Source organism: Mesoplodon densirostris, chromosome 3 (genome assembly GCF_025265405.1).
Source record: "Mesoplodon densirostris isolate mMesDen1 chromosome 3, mMesDen1 primary haplotype, whole genome shotgun sequence".
Classification (NCBI taxonomy): domain Eukaryota; kingdom Metazoa; phylum Chordata; class Mammalia; order Artiodactyla; family Ziphiidae; genus Mesoplodon; species Mesoplodon densirostris.
This window is the reverse complement of record NC_082663.1, coordinates 99,894,106-99,915,765: the sequence shown is the minus strand read 5'-3', so window position 1 is coordinate 99,915,765 and position 21,660 is coordinate 99,894,106. Positions and strand designations below refer to the sequence as shown.

At 35.1% G+C, this 21,660-nt stretch overlaps 1 protein-coding gene across 3 annotated transcripts in view; it reads right to left on the bottom strand.

Annotated features, from left to right (window-relative positions):
* The window catches only part of DMXL1 (Dmx like 1), a 138,544-nt gene that overhangs the window by 107,105 nt on the left and 9,779 nt on the right, over positions 1-21,660 (bottom strand). For all 3 annotated transcript variants that reach the window (XM_060093277.1, XM_060093274.1, XM_060093276.1), the window contains exons 2-6: positions 17,425-17,550; positions 14,489-14,560; positions 11,603-11,681; positions 6,497-6,629; positions 979-1,045 (exon numbers count right to left, since the gene is read on the bottom strand). In XM_060093277.1, coding sequence (XP_059949260.1) covers positions 979-1,045; positions 6,497-6,629; positions 11,603-11,681; positions 14,489-14,560; positions 17,425-17,550 — 477 coding nt within the window. The remainder of the gene's footprint in view (positions 1-978; positions 1,046-6,496; positions 6,630-11,602; positions 11,682-14,488; positions 14,561-17,424; positions 17,551-21,660) is intronic.

Genomic DNA, 21,660 nt, shown 5'->3' with positions numbered 1-21,660 from the left:
TTAAGGCTTCACGTGCCCACTTAGCCAAATACCAAATAAGAAAGCATTACCATTAGCAGACTTCAAAAGACTGCTGATTTTTGAAAACACAGTTTTTATAAATTACCATGTGACTGTTCAAAGAAAATGTTGATGATAAGTAGTTAGCAATTACTACTATGTAAAATATTCTAAGCACAATCAAAATTGCATCTCCTAATTTGAGAAGGAAAGCAAGAACAAGAGAGACTAGCATGTACCAGGTTCTGTTCTTAAGCTATTAATTGCATTGCCAAAGCTGACTGTAAAGTCAATTAGATTAAACAGCTCTACTTTTATCCTAAAAAAACCTCACTGAGGATTTAAGGTATATCTCATATTCTTAGTCTGCAGGTTTTGAGCCATGGGAACAATAACTTCAGACTATTCGTTGTATGTAAAGTGCTCTGTGAACCAATGATTAAAAATAAAAATAATTTCAAGGGAATACATTATTCTGAAATAAACAGGTAATAACGAAGAAAAGTTACAAATGTCCTTCTAGAAAGTCTGTAAATTCTTTTACTGTAAATACAGCCTAATATAGCTGTCATCTAAAAGATAACATAAATAGTAGTTATAGTTGATTACTGACAGTATACTTCATCCATGACTCTGTGCCAGGCACTTTATATACACTGTCTAAACTATTCTGATGATCAACGACCTATGAGGTAGGTACTATCATCCTCAGTTTATACATGAGAAAACCAAGGCTCAAAGAGAGTACTACTTGCCCAAGATCAAACAGTTGGTAAATGGCAAATTTATACCCAGATCTACCTTTGATCTATGTTGTTTCAATTATACCATACTGCCTTTAACACAATATTTAGCCAATTTTTGCTATTTAACATTTTTAACAGAAAATGTTTTCAACTTAATGAAGCCAGCTAATTTTTTCTGACATTTCAAAATATACCATAAACACAACTTGACAATAGTATTTTTACAAATTACCTTCCCAGCAGTGGCAAAAAATTCGCCATCTGGTGAAAACTTCATTAAATGAACTTGGGAAGCAGTTCTGTAAATTAAACAGAAAAGAAATAATTTTCAAGGAAAATTAAATAAGAGAATGCAACATTACTTCTCTAAACTATATTCAGCAATTTGCTTCAAATAGAAAATTTTGTGATAACACAAGTTTCACACTCACTTTTAAGTATATCTCATAAATATAAAAGAAATTAAAAAATAGAAAACTTAATATTAAATAGAAAAATTATTTTTTATGTAAAAATATCCATGCATAAGAATCATGTAAGGAATGACTTGTCAGTCTTTAAAGCTTAAGACAAAAGAGCCATAGGTCTCATTCCCTTAGGATGTGAGAAAGAAAGGTTTCATTTTTTAATCTGGAAATCTAATTTCCAGAGCCATAGATACTTATATTCCAACATACATTTACAAGGACAGTAAATCAGTATTTTTTTTTTAATTTTTTATTTTTTGCGGTACGCGGGCCTCTCACTGCTGTGGCCTCTCCCGTTGCAGAGCACAGGCTCCCGACACGCAGGCCAAGCGGCCATGGCTCACGGGCCCAGCCGCTCCGCGGCATGTGGGATCTTCCTGGACCGGGGCACGAACTCGCGTCCCCTGCATTGGCAGGCGGACTCTCAACCACTGCGCCACCAGGGAAGCCCAGTAAATCAGTATTTTAAAACGAATTCTGCCTTAAGGCAGCATTTGCATAATTAAAGATTATGTACGGGTTAATGGGAGACTTGCAACTATCATGGATTAGGCCTTCTAAGTTCACCAACATACTTGGTACATAGTTGTCTTTTCTTCTCCAAGGAGCTTTGGCTCATTTCCCATTCTCACCTTCCCTTCTGGCTACCTGTATATACTGATCTCAAGACACTTCTCACTATGATTGCTTTCCTTTTCTTTACCCAAGTTCATGCTTAGACAGATTCATCCTAAATTTATTTGTAAAGCAGGCCAAAGAGATATTCTGTCACATTTCATTCCAAATAAAAATAACTTTTTTCCCCTGATTTCTAAAAAATATTTGTTTGTTTGTTTGCTTATTTGTTTCTTTGGCTGCGCCAGGTCTTACTTGCGGCACGCAGGATCTTCGTTGCTGCATGCAGGATCTTTAGTTGTGGCACTCGGAATCTTTTAGTTGTGGCATGAGGGCTCCTAAGAGCGGCATGCGGGATCTAGTTCCCTGACCAGGGATCGAACCCAGGTGCCCTGCATTGGGAGCGCAGAGTCTTAACCACTGACCACCAGGGAAGTCCCTCCCCTGATTTTAAATGTTACAAATACATAACAGAAAATATTGATACAAATGGGTGAAAGGAAGAAAATAAAATCATCCATAGCTTCACCAATACCACAACACTCATTCCCATGCAAAATCACGGTTAACATTTTAATACACTGACTTCCAGACCTCTTCCACTCTCCCTCTCCATCTACTTTCTGTGGAAGGGTGTGGGAAGGGAGATGGAAACTGATGCCATATTTACAATTTGCTTTGTAATATTTATTTTAAAATATGTCATGAACATTAAGTAGTACAATGAACATTTTTGCACACACATTTTTATGCATCTGGTTAATCCTAAGAACATCTTTAAAACAAATAATTAAAAGTCTGGGGCTTCCCTGGTGGCACAGTGGTTGAGAGTCTGCCTGCCGATGCAAGGGACACGGGTTCGTACCCCGGTCCGGGAAGATCCCACATGCCGTGGAGCGGCTAGGCCCGTGAGCCATGGCGCTGAGCCTGCGCGTCCGGAGCCTGTGATCCGCAATGGGAGAGGCCACAGCAGTGAGGGGCCCATGTACCGCAAAAAAAAAAAAAAGTCTGGTCTCCATGATTGTGACCTTGTTGCCCCTACAGTCTTTTCTTAAAACAGTAGCTAAAGCAGTTCTTTTAAAAGGGAATTACTGGGTTGGCCAAAAAGTTTGTTTGGTTTTAAGTAAAAATAAGAGACATTTTTCATTTTCACGAAGAACTTTATTGAACGTATTCACTAACCGAACGAACTTTTTGGCCAACCCAACAGATCTCCACACACCCTCTGCTTAAAACCCCCAAGGCCTTCCCAACTCACTCAAAATAAAAGGCAAGGGCTTCCCTGGTGGTGCAGTGGTTGAGAGTCCGCCTGCCGATGCAGGGGAAATGGGTTCGTGCCCCGGTCTGGGAAGAGCCCACATGCCGCGGAGTGGCTGGGCCCGTGAGCCATGGCCGCTGGGCCTGTGCGTCCGGAGCCTGTGCTCCGCAACGGGAGAGGCCACAACAGTGAGAGGCCCACATACCGCAATAAATAAATAAATAAATAAATAAATAAAAGGCAAAAGCCTCACAATAACCTATAAGCTGACTTCTGACTCTGACCATTTCCCCTATTACTCCTCACTTTGTTCACTTTACTCCAGCCACAAGGTAACATACACTTTTACCTCAGAGCCTTGCACTAGTTCCCTCCTCCTACAACGTTCTTCACCAGAAGATACACACACATAGCTTACTCACTCACTTCCTTCAGGTCTATACTCAAACGTCACCTCTACTCTTCTTCCCCCTACCCTATTTAATTATTCTCTATCGTACCTACTGGTCCTCATCTAACAGGTATAAGCAGTGTTCTAAATGCACCACAAATGTATGATCAAACCCAACTTTGAAATGTATTCCAGTTAGGGTAATCTTCAGTTGATCCTATAATAAAACTGGCATAGTTTCTATTCCAAGGCTTTATTGCTTACTTAAATAACAAACCACCTCAAATAAACAATTAGTATGTCTAGTCCAATTTACCACTGTATAACTCTGATTATGATTTAACTTAAGATCCTTCCCCTCTCCCAAATGCAAGAAATACATTTCAAATTTTCAGTTCAACCCAAGGAATCCCCTTACTAGATCTGCAGTGAAGGCACTATAGCACTTCTTTGTTCTTCCCTCCCCCATTAGCTCTTTCTAAAGACCATCTTTGCAAAATCTTATTTCCTCTCTACATGTAAACCCTTTTTAACACCCATGATCTGGCTGGGGGGGGTGCAAAAAAAACATGGAACCAGCTCCTTTGAAATCTCCTTTGTATATTCTATATATATAGGAGGTCTGCCTTACTCTGACTTTGGTATCTGATTTATACCTTATTACTGCTTCATATGAAACTGACTCAGGGGAGTTCCCTGGTGGTGCAGTAGTTAAGAATCCGCCTACCACTGCAGGGGACACGGGTTCAAGCCCTGGTCTGGGAGGATTCCACATACAACTAAGCCCGTGCACCACAACTGCTGAGCCTGCGCTCTAGAACCTGCGAGCCACAACTACTGAAGCCCGCGCGCCTAGAGCCCGTGCTCCGCAACAAGAGAAGCCACCACAATGAGAAGCCCACGCACCGCAAAGAAGAGTAGCCCCTGCTCACCGTAACTAGAGAAAGCCCGCACGCAGCAACAAAGACCCAACACAGCCAAAATTTTAAAAAATAAATTTTTAAAAAATACGTAAAACTAACTCAGGGAGAATGCCATTCCTAACATCCTGTCATACTGATTTACTGGTATATTGTCTATCTCCCCCTGTGTGTTCACAGCTATATTCTAAGCACTTTTACCACTGTCTGGAACATGATAAGCACTCAACAAATATTTGTTGAATGAATGAAAGAAACTTGGACTTGCTATCTAAAGGGCATAAGAAAAATTAAGGCTGTTGATTCATACTTCCAAATTGATCTCTATAAAGGTGACATCAATTGTATGTCCTTATTAACAGTATATTAGAATACCTTTTCTCCACTCACTCGTAATGGGTATTATTCATTCTCTTCTTTATGGATATTTCACATTTCTTGATTTTGAGTGAGGTCAATCAACTATTAATATGCTCATTACTCATATGTACTACAGTTTAAAATTTTTCTCAAAAAAAATTTTCTCTTCATTGTCCATTTTTGTTTACTTTTGAGATATCTGTTATTTTCTAGTTAATTTTTTTTTTTTTTTTTTTTTTTTTGCGGTATGCGGGCCTCTCACTGTTGTGGCCTCCCCCGTTGCGGAGCACAGGCTCCAGACGCGCAGGCTCCGGACGCGCAGGCTCAGCGGCCATGGCTCACGGGCCCAGCCGCTCCGCGGCACATGGGATCCTCCCAGACCGGGGCACGAACCCGCATCCCCTGCATCGGCAGGCGGACTCCCAACCACTTGCGCCACCAGGGAGGCCCTCTAGTTAATTTTTAAGACCTGCTTTTAAAAAAGGCATTAACCCAAAATTGTACATATTTCCCAACAAGTTTTTGGTTCTTTTCCTTATGGTCTTTTTGCTTTACAGAAATTTTTTATTCATACACAAAACTATTAATTTTTTCCTTTTCTTTCCTTTCAGTTTCTAGTTTTGGTTTCATACTTAGAAATTTTTTCCATAACTCTAAAACAGCACTTCTCATCCAACAGTGATAGAACACAAATGATAAATGTTAGCCCAATATGTAATTTTTAATTTCCTAGTAGTGACATTTAAAAAAGTAAAAAGAAACAGGTGAAATTAAGTATATTTTATTTAATCCAATATATCAAAAATATTATCATTTTAATGTGTAATCAATTAAAATTTAATAAGAGTTTAAAATTTTTTTCTTTGTGCAAAGTTTTTGAAATCTAGTGTTCATTTTATACTTTTAGGACATCTCAATTAAGTCTAGCCATATTTCAAGGGTTCCAGTGAAATGCGGCTATCATACTGGACATGGTAGTATTAAACTATGACAATTCACCGATATTTTCTTCTACAATTTTTTCATTGTATAGATATTGCTTCTTCTTCCTTTGAAATTTATTTTGGTGCCAAGTATGAAAGAGATTCTAACGTCGTTTTCTCCTCCACAGAGCTAGCAAGTTGCCCCACTGATGTAAAATTCCACCTTATATACTGAATCTCCATGTATAATTGGGTCTAACCCTGGACCCTAATCTATCTGTTCCTGTATCAGCAACAAACTGCTTGACCAGTTGTAGCTTTAGAATTCATTTTACTATACTGTATATCTTCATTCTTTTCTTCTTTCAGGATTTTCCTGATTTTCCCATATTTGTCCTTTTAAATAAAATTTTGAACTATGCTCAAAAGTAGAAATTCCAATGAGATTTTGATAAGGATGATGTTCAACATACAGATTAGTCTGGGAAAAATATACTTCTTCACAATAGGAAAACTTCCATTCAGAAGCATGACAGGTGTCTCTGTCTCCTTTTGTATAATTTAGCAAGTTCTTATTTAACTATCTTCATATAGGCCTAACACATTTCTATGTTTCTTCCTAGTTGTTTATTCAACAATTTAAAAAAAGTAAAAAAGGGTCTGCAGAACATGGGAAATGGTGAATCCTCTGTATATAAGAAAAGGCATGTCAAAATCAATACTTTTTATGTTAGTATGGTTTTACACCAACTAAAATGCATTTATAAGACCACATGGAACAAGTTTATTGGTTTAATCCCCTAAGTAATTGCTTACTTGCAATGCCAAATGCATCTCCAATCCCCAAAGTTAAGATCTGTTTTATCTGGATTTTCATCTTCAGCTGATTTCTCCAGGTTAGCACTGGACCACAGTTGCAAACAGCTAGAACCAGTTAAAAGACGATTGCCTAAAAATATATATATCATTCACCAATTATTATTTAGGTATTTAATTAGTGAGTTAAGTATATGATCAAGAGTTTTATTTAATACTATAAAGATAATACAACTTTTTAAAAAAGTCAAATAACAAAAAGAGATTTGGGGTATGGGGGAGTAAAGCTATATTTTAACTTTGTTGAAGAAGCTTAGACAAAAAAGGGAACAGATCGTATCATCTCTCATCCAACAAACATTTAATGAGCATCTTCTTTGTAACAGGCACTGTGCTAGGTACTGGCAATACAATAAGAAATGAAACACTGTCCTTTTTCATGATCGGTTCACATTCCAGTAGAGAAATATTATGAACAGAAGCATGAAAACATGCAAGTTCAAATATATTCCAGAGAATGCCTCATAATCTCATTATGGTTAAGAGATAAGGTACGTAGTAGACCTAGAAAAAGAAATAAGTTTGGAAAAAAGGGATCATACTGTGAAGCATTTTTGAGGTTCATAAAGGGTTCAGAGTTTGTTATAGGTAGATGGAAGTTAAAGGTTTTATTTAGGGGGTGTAATTTACATAAGTGGATCTGTATTTTAGAACAAGGGGTCTCAACTGGGAGGGGCTGTCAACAGATGGATGTGAAGATGCCCATAAACCTCCTTCCAATGACATATATGCGAACGTTATAGGTATACTTTGCGTATTTTTCTAGAGAGATAATCCATAATTTTCATCATACTTTAAAAAACTCCAGTAAACAAAGAAGGGTAAATTACGATTCTTTATAACTCTAGAGATAGGCAAGATGAGGAAAAACGTAAGACGCTAGGAAATCTGGTTAAATGACAATAATAAATACAGATGGGAAATCATGAGGATCTGAATCAAATATTAAAGTAATAAGCATGGATTTAAAAGCCATTTCAGGGCCTCCCTGGTGGCGCAAGTGGTTGAGAGTCCGCCTGCCGATGCAGGGGATACGGGTTCGTGCCCCGGTCTGGGAGGATCCCATATGCCGCGGAGCGGCTGGGCCCCTGAGCCATGGCCGCTGAGCCTGCGCGTCCGGAGCCTGCGTGTCCGGAGCCTGTGCTCCGCAACGGGGGAGGCCACAACAGTGAGAGGCCCGCATACCGCAAAAAAAAAAAAAAAAAGCCATTTCAAAAAAAAGAACAGAACTTTCATGGCATGACACCAAGTAAAAAACAGAGAGATACAAGAGGTTTCAAGGATAGATTACAACTTTATGACTTGGGGAATTGAGTAGAAGATTGTGCTATCAAAGAAAATAAAGGGGGTACAATTTTGGCCAAAAAGCTGACAATAAATAAGCATTCTATCTCTCTGGAAAGATCACTTTATTTAAAAAGTGAGTCTGTGGCAAAACACTGATTTTAGATCAGAAATCCTTAGTGTCTAAATCCCAAATAAGTTACTCAATTAGCTATGTGAACTTGATCGAGTTGGGCAACCTCTGAGCCTCAATTTTCTCACCTATAAAATTAGAAATTTGTGTAGAGCGGTTGTAAGAATTAGCTATAATATGTATTACATATCTAGCACAGGCTAGGCACTTAGCAGAAGCTCAATAAATAGTAGCAAGTAGGTGGAAAGTCCTATAGATGGATAAAAACAGCCCAGAAAGTATTGATACTAATGAGATGTTCCATTTAAATATGGTTATCATTCCATTGTTTAGCTTAGCAACATACATGTTTTCTTTTTTTTTTTTACTGAGATGTAACTGACATGTATCATTGTATTAGTTTCAGGTTACAACATAATGATTCAATATTTGTATACAATGTGAAATGACCACCACAATAAGTCTCCTTAACATTCATCACCACACGTGGTTACAATTTTTTTTCTTGTGATGAGAACTTTAAGATCTACTTTCTCTTAGCAACTTTCAAATACACAATAGAGAATTATTAACCATTGTCACCATGTCATACATTACATCCCAGGATTTATTTATTTCATAACTGGAAGTTTGTACCTTCACCTATTTTATCTACTCTCCCCAATCCCACCCCACCCTACTCCAGCCCACTGCCTCTGACAACCACCAATCTGTTCTCTGTATCTATGAGTTCAGTTTTGACAAGTTTTCTTTTCTTTAACATAAACTAAAGGTGAAACTAAGGTAACCCATGAAGGATTAAGAAATTAATATAGAATACAAAATAATTCATCCCAGTTATGGAATGAAACAAAAGTAGGTAAGGTATGGCATAATACATTGATTTGAACAGAAAGGCAGAAGTATAGATATCAAAGTAGGAAAAAAAAGCATTAAGTCTAAAATAGTAAGTTTTATGATTTAAGCAAGATGCAATAGTGGGTTTGGAGACAACACAAAGGCACTATAGTCAGTTTACTAGCACCATCTGAAAAATATTCTTTATATCCCAATACCTGGCATATACTAATAAGTAAATATTCATCAAAACCAAAATACTGTATTTCACTTAATATATTCTAAATCTGTTTATATAAATAATTACAAAGTTCATTTACAAAAGTAATAATAGCTCCCCAATATATATTACAGTAATAACCCATTTCTCAACCAAACCACTTAAATTTTAAACTTTTTGATTATAAAAAGAAAAATGATAAACTTTTATGTGAATTTTAAATAAATCATGATTTAAAAGATAATGGTCATGAAATATTGGCAAGTCACTACTAGATATGTTAAGAAAATAAGTAGTTATCTTCTAATACTACTCTGTAATGATGATTTTAGAAGAACTAAAATACTGTCAATATCAATAACAGTATCAATACTACCTTCTGAAGAATTAGTACTTACAGACTGCAGGTACAAAAATTCCAGGCAACTACTATGTCATTACTAAAGAAATATCACTCAATTCAAATAATAAATGTTTTTATTACAGTTATTCATGAGACTTCAAGTAGCCAGTTCACCTGCTAACAATATTTTTATGGGTAAGTACCTATATAAATACTTTTTTACAGAAAGTACCAAGTACTTTCATATATACTACAATATCTGATCATTAAAAAACTATCTTGTGAAATAGATATTACCTTAATTTAAAGTGAGTTAACCATTCTTGGTATGTTAAATAATCTGCTCATGATCACAAAACTTGTAGTCATATATGTAAACATTTATTGAGAGCTTAATATATCATGGACCCCTAAAGATAAATAAAATACTGAATAAAATAGAATCTAGGGCTTCCCTGGTGGCGCAGTGGTTCAGAGTCCGCCTGCCGATGCAGGGGACGCGGGTTCGTGCCCCGGTCCGGGAAGATCCCACGTGCCGCGGAGCGGCAGAGCCTGTGAGCCATGGCCGCTGAGCCTGCGCGTCCGGAGCCTGTGCTCCGCAGCGGGAGAGGCCACAACAGTGAGAGGCCCGCGTACCGCAAAAAAACAAACAAACAAACAAACTAGAATCTAAGCCCTTGCCTAATAAAAAAAAAAGGTAAACAAATAATTACAATAAATTGTAGTGCTATCATAGAGTAACCATATAATTTATCATCCAAATAGGAACACTTGTGAAAGTAAAGGTGACACTGCTAATAATCTTATGAGGAAACAGGCATAAACTGGACATCAGCGACCCTATCCAGACTAGAGTTATTTTCAAAGTGCTGTACTACATGCCAAATTTGAACCCAGGTCAAATTTTCACTCTTTTCACTGTATGCATAAAATATACCTGTAGGCTACCAGCTAGTAAGCATCAATCTCATGAGAAAAAACATCTTAAAACATTATGTGATTTTTATTTAATCTAAGATAATCTCTTTTACCTTCTAAAATAATTTCCCAAGGTTCTGAACTTCATATTCTAAATTAACATTTTTTCACAGCCATTTTATCTACTATATTAAAATTTATCTTACCTATCTTAACTGATGACTTCTAGTTCTATGTTCCAAAGATAACTTCTCTCATACATTTAGATTCAAATTTCTAACGATCTAATGAATACTGCTATAGGATACGCAAGCATCTCAAATTCCATACATCCAAATAAAACTTAGGTTCCACTATCTCTAACTCCTACGTATCACTCTTCTTGTGATCAAAGATACTCTCAAAGTAATCTGAAATCCAGTTGTCACGTAATGTCAATTCGACTACCTAAATGCATTTCATATCCATGTATTCCTTTCATTAGTCACTCCATATTAATTGAGCACCTACTATGATAAAGGCACTGAAACAAGTTCTTATTTCTCATTCAGACTACTGTGAATGCATACTTTCCAAAGGTAATTATAGATAATACAGTATTTATCTTCCTGTTCCTCTTGTCTCTGATCATTCTAAGTTACTGCTACCAGAAAAATCTCGCAAAACCATAAATCTTAGCCTGTCACTAGCCATCTTCAAAAACCTATACATTTTATACAATTAAAAAGAATTAAATTAAAATTCTTTAATTCTTCACATGACTGTAAAGGCTTTCCATATATGCTGTATTCTTATCTCATCACCAGACTCACTCCAGCCTCAATGAAGTACTAACCATTACTAGAATATATCTTATACTTTCTTTCTTTGTTCCTTTGCTCACTCTGGTAAATTGGTAAAAATGACTTTAGGATGATTTTTTAATGCAGAAATAGATAACTGATACATATACACATTATCTCTTCTTAGAATTCACTTCTTTTTTCCTTCCTCAACCTATCCCTACCTTCATTGTCAAAATCTATCTACTCTCATGGCAAAAGGCTCCTCTTCAATGGAACTTTGATTCCCCACAAAGAATTAGTGTCTCCTTCCCAAAACAACAGGTATTCCTACAATAGCTGGACACTATTATGGTGCATATTTTCCTTATTTCAGTATAAGCTCTAAAATAGCACAACCTGTTTTACTTACTTTTGTGTTCCCCACCATCTTACACAAAGCAGAACTGAAATACATGTAAGTAAGAAAAAAAAGCAATAGCCTAGACAAGTGTTATTTCACTTCAGTTAATTCTTCTTGTATTCTTACCTGCAGGATCCCAAGTTATATTGTGTGCTATTGAGTCCAGAAAAAATTGGCCACTTTTCTGCCACTGACTATATAATTCCTAAAATTAAAAAGTCATTTAGTCAATAATTATTGGCATCTTTTCTGTCAAATGTATATACTGACACTAATTATTTTTAACAATACATGTACTCATTTTTTTTAGGTATAATTGACCATGTAGTCATACTTAAAGAGAATAAAATGTTCAGCTAGTCAAGAAAAATAAGAAATATGTGATGGAGGAGATCAGTGAGAGAACATCCATTCCTACAAGTCCAAAAGTCTGTCTTTAGTATATTTAAACAACCAATAAGTATCTGCCAACTAGGACAACATATATATTAACCTCAGACTTTTAAAGTTATAATTATTACGTTATTATTATTATAGTTACAAAGGTTTAATTTTAAATGTGTCTGTGTCTGCTATTTGAGGATTCCTCTTCTATAAAGTTTCATCTTCACCTGAGTGCGTATAGTATGTGTGAAAATTCAGAATAAGAGATGTTAACACTTCTCTTACATTACATAATTTAAGCGCTTTTCATTCCTTAAAGCAATATTTTTCAAACTTTTAAAACCTGAAAACCAGTAAGAAATACATGTTGCACTATAACCCAGAACACACACACACATACAAATGCAATCTAAGTTCACCCTTACTACATGTCATGCACTCAACATTTTCTATTATATTTCATTTTCTTTTAAATTCAGGTTGTGGCCTACTAAGTTGACTTCTCTAACCTCTAATACATTGAGATCCATAAACACTATCTTAATGTAGTCGTTCCCATACTTTTGTATGAAAACAGCCTAAGATGTTTATTAAAAATTCAAATGCTCAAGACCCATGCCCAAAGGTTCAGATTCAAAAGGTCCAGAACTGGGCATAGGAAATCTGTACTTTAAACCAACATCTCCAGGTGATTTTGATACAGGTGGCCTGCAGAATATGCTTTTATGAAACACTATCCTGCAGGAATGGCTCTCAATCACAGCACATATCTGAACTCCCTCTAGATCTAGATGTACAAGTACATAGGCACAATCCCACACCTACACATTTAGAATTCCCCAGGGCAGGATCTGGACACACGTATCAACTAGTGATTCTGAAGTGTACCTCTTGTGAAGAACCACCATCTTAAAAGAATATTCCAGAATGTACAAATAAAAGAATATAATATTTTTTATGAGGCTCTAAGGATTCTCTGAGACTATATCCTGGAATTCAAGATTTTGTGCGTCTTCCAAGTTTATGATTTTTCCATTTGATCCAGTTTTCCCTTTATTCATCAGGCTTTTTTTTCACCCTCTCTGTGAAGTCAGTGCTGCCTACCAATAAACAAGCCTCTTCTTATTGAATTTTTTACACTATTATATTAAACAATTATAATTAGTACAAGAGAAAATGGGCAAAACCTGAACTTCTCAATTCTACCCTTATCAATAAAGGCATTTTAACATAACAAACTGATTTTTTTTAAAGTCAGCTATTTCATTCAACAAATACTTATTGAGTATTATTTGAAATACAGTGTTTTGGATGGAGCAACCACCTTTAAAATTTGTTTTTAGTGCTATCAGTTACTAACTCATAATGGTGTGAGAGCCTCTAACATTGGATTCATTAGGTAATATATAAACACAAATAGAAATGAGGAGAGAATTGTGGACTCTCCTTCCATGAAATTTTTAAATGGATATCAATTAACCCAGAGAAAATATTTTTCATTAACACAAGGTAGGGAAGAAGAATGCTCACACCCAGGAATCAAGACAACTAGTTTCTCTCTTAGTTCTGGGGCTCAATAGATGTTTCATTGCTCAAGTCACTTATTTCTGGGTCTCTGCTGCCTTATTTATAAAAAAGAAATAACAGCTGCCCAACTAAGTCAGAGGGAATTTGTAAGATACTAATGAGCTAAGCGAAAATGAAATGAAAGCTATTAAAAGATATATAAGGTCAATCTATTGTTGACACACTGTTTAATTCTTTACATTTAACACATTTCCACAGTCTTTGACATCAAAAATAAACAAACATTAACCAATTTTGGAATTGAGCAAAGAGCCTCTTAAGGTTGACCTGCTTAGTTTCAATAGCTACAGAGCAGCAAAGAAATAAGCCAGTCCTATGACTCCTACTACAATGCTCTTTAGACCACACCATGCTGATCTTCTTCCACATGGTGCAAATCACTAGTTTAACCTTCAGTAGAGATGGATAAAATAGCCTGTTCTGTCTGTTATCTTTAAGAGCATCTAAACACCCAAGAAATCTACTACATGACCTCAATATTTATAAATTATAAAGTTTTAACCAACTTTCAGGAACTATTTCTGAATATAGTTTCTTTATTAAAAAAACATTCACTGACCCGCTAACAATTATTACATGATATAGTAAGTGCAAGAAAGTAAGTTCAGGGGGTAGGTTAAGACTTTGCAATTAAAACATGTCACTTTAAGAACAAAATATATAAAGCAGAAAAACTACATAAAAGTAGATCACAGAAACAAAGAACAAGTGCCACATATGACTGGACAATGATGTTTGCCACTAGCAATAAAGTAACTGACAAGTTTCAAGTTGTTAACTCTTCAAATACTTAATAAAAGAAAAAAATGATAGATGGAAAAAAAGAAAAGCATTTCAAGATAATTCATAAGCACAATTTAGTTTAATTCTACTTCAATGAAACATACATCTTTAATAAGGAAGTGGGATTTAACATGTCTTTAATTACAGTGTATAATTTATACTGATTTATGTGATCACTCTAATTTTGTACTCTTAAAAATGGTATCTTTTAATACACAACACATTTTCATTTCTAAAAGAAAAAGATGAATTACTGACCAAATTTTTCTTTTGCTTCGGTAGGCTAACTGGTTCAAAAACAGATATAACATTTCCATAGGATGCTGCAATCTTTTAAAAAAGAAAAAAAGAAAGAAAACTTACGGATATGTTAACTTACTTATGAATCAAAAGAACAAAAGAAATTAATAGTATAACTTAAAAAATACCCAACACAAAATTTCTTTCACCAATACTTGAGAATGTCAGTTTTGGGGACTACCATATCTGGATCACAATCCCAGTGCTGTCACTGTGTACCAGCAAGTTAAGCTCTCTGAACCTTAGTTTCTATCTATATTTACAGTATGTATAATATGATCTTCCTAATAGGATTGTTTTGAGGGTTGAAATAACATTTGTAAAGCATCTGGTAAAGAATTATCTATATAAGATGCATAGTAAATGTTAATTCCCTTCCTCACAGAAGAAAATGTATTGATGTATTCCTTGTCAAGTACAGAATTTGACATGACTTAAAAATCAAGTTTTTAGGTTATCTGTCTTCAAAGTTCAGAATTCTGTCAGTGTATATTTAACTTTTTAGAAGTAAAACTTAGATCTATTCCTTTGTAAACTCTCTAAGGAGTATATTTTTTCAATATTCTATTTTATTTGAGTACCTTTCAAATATTTACTCTTATATCAATGAAGCATACCCTTGCTGGCTCTGTTTTATAAGGTAGCTACTACTATAGCTTGAGTGAGTCATAAATGAAGAATATTAAAACATCAGAAATCAGATAGATATATAGATAGAATGAATGATCAGGGATAAAAATAAGAACACATAATCTAGTGAAGACAGAGTAAGAAATGAGGATGTAACATACATATGGAAAAAAAAAACTTTCAATGGATATTTTAAGGTGTTCTGAGGAGATCTTAGAAGGTAGAAATCATCTGCAGTGACTTCACCTGGGAGTATTTAGTTTGCGCCTTTAAATGTGGATAGGATTTCAAACTGCAGTGAGTGTTCAATTTTAGAAATAGGGCATAGTATGAAAACAAGTGTAAATTTTTTTTTTAATATTTATTTATTTGGCTGCTCCGGGTCATAGTTGCGGCACGTGAAATCTTCGTTGCCACGTGCAGGATCTAGTTCCCTGACCAGGGATTGCACCTGGGGCCCCTGCATTGGGTGTGTGGAATCTTAACCACTGGACTACCAGGGAAGTCCCCACAAGTGTAAATATTATAAGAGGTAAAGTATGTTGGGAGGTGACTGACCATCAGCCCAGGTAGAAGAGAGAAATAATGGACATGAGGCCAAAAAGGCAAGTGTGAGTGGGTTAAATAAGGTCTCAAACCAAGGTGAACAATTTGAACTTTTCTAAGTTCATGGGAAACAAAGAATGGTTTTAAGCAAATGAATAACAAGTCAAATGCAGATGAATTTTCTTAGGAAAATTAATCTGGCAGTACTACAAATAAAAAAACAGTAATGATAAAATATTGATGCCTATGGTATCAAGAAGCATTTCCTTCTAAAAGGTAAACAGAAATCCCAAGTACCAAAATCTACAAATTTTCGTCTTGATACCTTAAGGAATCATTTGAGTATACTGTATCTGTGAAACAAAGGAAATTTACCCTTTATTAGAATAATTATAAAACCAAATGACCTCTTCATTCTAACCTGGATTTCATGTAATATAGCTTATTAAAAGATAACTCATATTGAAAATTACTAAAATTAGATTTCCAACATTAACAAGCCCTATGTGAATCTAAATGGTATAAGTAAGTTTTTATATACAATCAAGATTACAGAACTACAGAGCTAGGAGATCAAACATGAAGAGAAAGGGAAAAAACTCTAAAGGATTTTTAGCATTCCATAATAAAAATCACTTTTGTAGTACAGTGAGAATGAAAGGCATGAACAAAAGAGAGACAGATGAAATACCTGTAACTCTACTGAAAGGAAGGAACATAGGAATAACAAAAAGAACAGTAGTCCAAAAAGTAGGCAAAGACTACAAGAGCTGAAACTCCTTTGTTACAAGTATCTTTAAACTAGGTCCCAAGAAGTAACTTTTCAGAATGGCAGGCTTATTAGGAATGATTACATTAAAAAAATAAGGTTGGGCCCATTTTGATTTCTCACACAAAATGTTCTGGTAGAATCATAGCATCAAACAATATACATTAATTAAGTATCTAGCAGAAAAATTAAATTTGCATACTTCAGCCTAGTCTAGCTGCAACTGTACCTAGGCCTGGTCATCTATGCCTATATGGTGCTATATTAAGCTATATGCTATACTGCCTATAAGTTATAACTCTCCCAACTTTGGTACTATATAGAACCGTATTTAACCTGATGTTAAATCATACGCCCTGTTTCTTTTGTTTTTGTTGCTTTTTTACTTTCAAGGTAACTTTATACTTTCCATGTGTAAACAGAAGTTCAAATTAAATTTTTCATTTTTCTTATAGACTTGGGAGTAAATTATTTAAAAAATTATACAATTTATGTTCATTTTTGTACAAAGTTTATCTAGAAGTTACAAGGAGATAACTACCTGTTTACAGACAAAAAAGGGCTCTAACAATAATTTCTTTTCAGGGTTTATTTCTAAATAGACTGAAGTTTATTGTCAGTCCTTTCCCTCAATCCAATCAATTTTTAAATAAGTAAGCTTTACACCTATTCTACAGGTAATAAATATTATATTTGTTTGTCAATTCATGGAGAAAACTATGCTATATTTCAAGATTATATGAGAACAGAATTCCTGACAATCTCTAAGATACATCTGAGTCAGGAATTTTGTTCTCTAGAGTGCATCTTAGAGAGCCAAAGAAATCTGTAGCTTCATTGTCTTGGAAACACAGCAAGTCTCTAATTCAATAGGAAATAGATACTTCAGAGACTATATTTACAAAAACCATATTCAAAACAAATCTCATATCACCACAAGATTACAAACCTTGCCTTGTTGCATTGAACAATCTACACATCCTACTTGAATATTTCCATGTTTAGCTCCTGGGATTATTTGCAGTCTTTCAAAATCACTTCCCAGTATAACAATGTCACATCCAGATGCATAAGCCTAAAAACAAACAAACAAAAGAACAAAGTAAAATAAAAATGATAAAATTGTCAAGAAAATATTTATCATGTAGAACACTGGCGTTAAATATTATGTTTTAACAGACTAATTTTAAATATTTTTTAAAATCTTTATTATTTGAGAATAATAGTCCCATATATAGTCCCATCAGTCAGTCCTTTCTGCAAAATATATACCAATTCCTTTCACTTTTTCCATCTCCACTGAATGCTACTGCCCTTATCTAAACTACCATAATCTCTCTCCTGCATTATTGTTTATACTCTGACTGCTTCCATTCTTGCTTCCCTCTAATTCCTTTCCACACACAGACAAGAATGATCTTTCAAAAATGTTTATTACACCAAGTAATTTTCCCTTTAATAGTTTCCTCATTGCACTTGGAATAAAATCTCAACTTCTTACCAATGTCAATGCCCTAAATGATTGTCCTAGTTCCCCAAATCCATCTCAAGCTACTCTTTCATTCCCTCAATTGGCTCCTGCCCCTACATTGCCCTTCTTTCTGTTTCTTGGGCATTTAACAATCTTTTTCCACCTCAAAGTGGTTTACCTTCCTTCTATCTGCCTGGTCTTTGTCTAACTAGCTTCTTTTCAACATTCATGTCTCAGTTCCTGAATATACTCATATTGATCAATATTCTTCCCCCCTCCCCTAATTACTTTCCATCACACTACTTTTTCTTCTTCATAGCATATACCACGATTTGTAAATATCTTGCTTGTTATCCATTTCCATTACTACAAGTTAAGGTCCAAGATGAAAAGGTAGGGTTCAAGTTTATCTTGTTCTCTGCTCTTAGATCACAGGAGTTTCTTCCATTTAAGAGTACGTGGCTGTCGTCCTAGAAATTACATGCAGCATAATTCTGAAAATAAAATATCTATCACAAACTGTTTTCCATCCTAAGTTCTTAAAATTTTAGTAATTCTTTACTTTCTCATCACTTTTGCACATATACATACACCTTACTTAATGTAAAAAATATTATACTTTATACTTCATGACCGTAATTCCTACCAAAGCCAAAATGGTTCTGTACAAGCTACCAAAAAATATTAGAAAAGGGACTTGAAAGAACATACAAATAAATCTGCTCACATTACCAACAAGAAAATGAGGCCTAAATCGGCTGACAACTTCTTAGTGGCAGAGTGGGCTTGAGAACTCTGATCTCTTGATTTTTGATCTAGTGCTATTTTGATGGCAGAACAGGAACTTCCCTAATTAAGCATGCTTGTCTGGAATTTTCCTAAAAGGAATTAGGGGAAATCAAGTCTGTTTCTACTAGTGTCACACAGTGGAAAAAACTGGCTCAGTAAACAAACAAAAAACCTCATGATGGTCTGCTCACCTAGGTATAAATATCCACAATAGGATCATAAGGCTTGTCACGAGACCAACAGCCAGAATAAATTCCAAAAACTAATTTATGAAAAATGTCATTAACAATACTCTAAAATACCTTAATATTTTAGAAACTGATTTTCTCCTGAATATTAAATTTTGATAAAATACTGACTGCCACTGTTTACCAAAATACTGTATTAAATTTGGAATGTTTACAATGTAGATTTCCTCATCACTAAACAAAATTTTTTCAGTTTCCATTAACTAGAATATATATATATATATTTTAAAATGTGTTCATAACTTTGTCTTCTTTTTGTTTACCTGCAATTATCTATCTACTTACAGATATTGTGTTGCACCTATTTTTGTCAATCAGGACTCTAAGTTTTCCTGAATTAAGTCTACATGAATCCTGAAGTACCTCACAAAATTACTGTTTAATTCAACAAGTATTAAACATTTATAAACTTGATAAATGCAAAGTTACCTCAGAAATAAACATCTATCCCTACAGAAAGATGCCAACTTATAATACAAATAAACCTTGATCATTCAAAGACTTATCCAGTTCTGGATTACCCTTGTTCTTTTGCTGCTGCTATTATACTATCACTGCCTGTCAGTTAATTTTTCCTTAATGACGGTACTAGAAGGTGCAAAGCTATCTATCCCTAGTTTTGGTAAACTTTAAATTGAATAAAAATTATTGATCTTCATCTGGAATATTTCTGTCATTCAGTCCTCACTTTCTTCTTTCAGAGTTATAACTAATGGATGGCAATAAACTGGTAAATGGGGGAAAAAAAAAGAATATAACCAACTGCAGTTCACACTTCATCAGTTGACTGTTATCCTTGGGGCTTACAATAAAAAAACCTCCTGGTTTTCTTGACTACAGAATTTTAATTTTTATAGTTTATTTGACTGTATAATTAATTAAATATAAAATGCATTAAAGACTCAAACTATATTTGTGTTTTGTTCCATTTCTTAATCATTTTCAAGAGTGTATAAACATCTCCTTAAAAATCCTGCTGTGCACAGAATACTGGTTGAATAAACTGTGGTACATAGCCACGATGGAGTATTAAACAGCTATAAAAAGAATGAGGAAGAAATCTATGAACTGACTTGGAGTGATTTCTAGGGGATATTATAAAGTGAAAAAAAAAAGTAGAAAAGAGCACATATGGCAATTTTTTGTGTGTAAGGAACAAGGAAAATAAAATACATGTACTTGGCTTGCTACAAAAAGGAACAAAGGGAGAATAAAACTAGGGAAAAATGAAGTTGGATACCTACAAAGGGGGAGAAGATGGAGTGGAAGCAAAGAATAACACTTCTGAGTATAACTTTTTATATACTTACGACTTCTTTTTAAAATTGAAGTATAACTGACCTACAGCACTCTGTTAGTTCCAGGTGCACAACACCGTGATTCTACATTTCCATACATTATGAAGTGATCATCATTAAGTCTAGTTAGCATGTGTCACCATACAAAGGTATTACAGTATTATTGACTATATTCCCCATGCTGTACATTTAATCCCCATGACTCATTTATTTTGTAAATGGAAGTTTCTATTTCTTAATCTCCCTTACCTATTTCACTTATCCCTCCCACCTCCCCCTTCCCTCCCCTCTGGCAACCAAGTTTGTCCTCTGTATCTATGAGTCTGTTACTGTTCTGCTGTTTGTTCATTTGTTTTGTTTTCTTAGATTCCACATATAAGTGAAATCATACGGTATTTGTCTTTGTCTGACTTACTTCACTTAGCATAATACCCTCCAGGTCCACACATATTATCACAAATGGCAAGATTTCACTCTTTTTTTATGGCTGAGTAATATTCTACTGTGTGTGTATACATGTATACACACACACACACACACACCTTTATCCATTCATCTACCAGTGGACACTAGTTATGACTTTTGAAACATGTTAACGTCATACATATTCAAAAAATTGATTTAAATCAATCAGAATGGGGGGGGAGGTGAAACAAAGGAACTAAGTACATTTCAAACAAATACTATATCTACACTGAAAGAAAGAAGGCAGAAAGGAACTAAGTAACTTATGAACACAGAATTTGACTATATGTTTGCAGCCTTGGAGAGTGAGAAGGAAAAAACTAGTCTTCCTCCCGTGTTTCTCCTTTGCTCTCACATTATTACCACATTCACAACACTTCTGACACCAGATGTGTGGGGGTTTTAATCACACCAAGCAAGCAATTCTGTGACACCAACTGAGTATCCTACAATTTAACTCAGTCCTGACACTATCTACCTGGAGATAGCATCAGATCCCACAAGTTAAGGGCTCAGCCTTAACTGAGACTGCCCTCCACTTCAGATGCTAATCACAAGTAGTAGGTCCTCAGATTACCCACAACTTCCGTCCCAGTCAAAGGTTCCCATGACCTCTTCCCCCTTGCATTTATTTGCTAAAACAGTGCAGAGAACTCAGGGAAACACTTATGTTTACCAGTGTGATAAAGGATACAGATAAACAGCCAGGAAAAGAGATGGGGGCGGGGAGGGGGGCACTTTCTTGTGCTTTCCTCTATCTTTCATTCACTGTAGTCATCTGAGCCTATTTTTTCTTTTTGGCAGGGCCAAATGCGAAGTGCTTTTCACGGGTATCCCATTTAATCCTCACAACAAATCCTGTGAGATATTTACTATAATCAATCCATTTTACTGATAAGGAAACTCGAACTTAG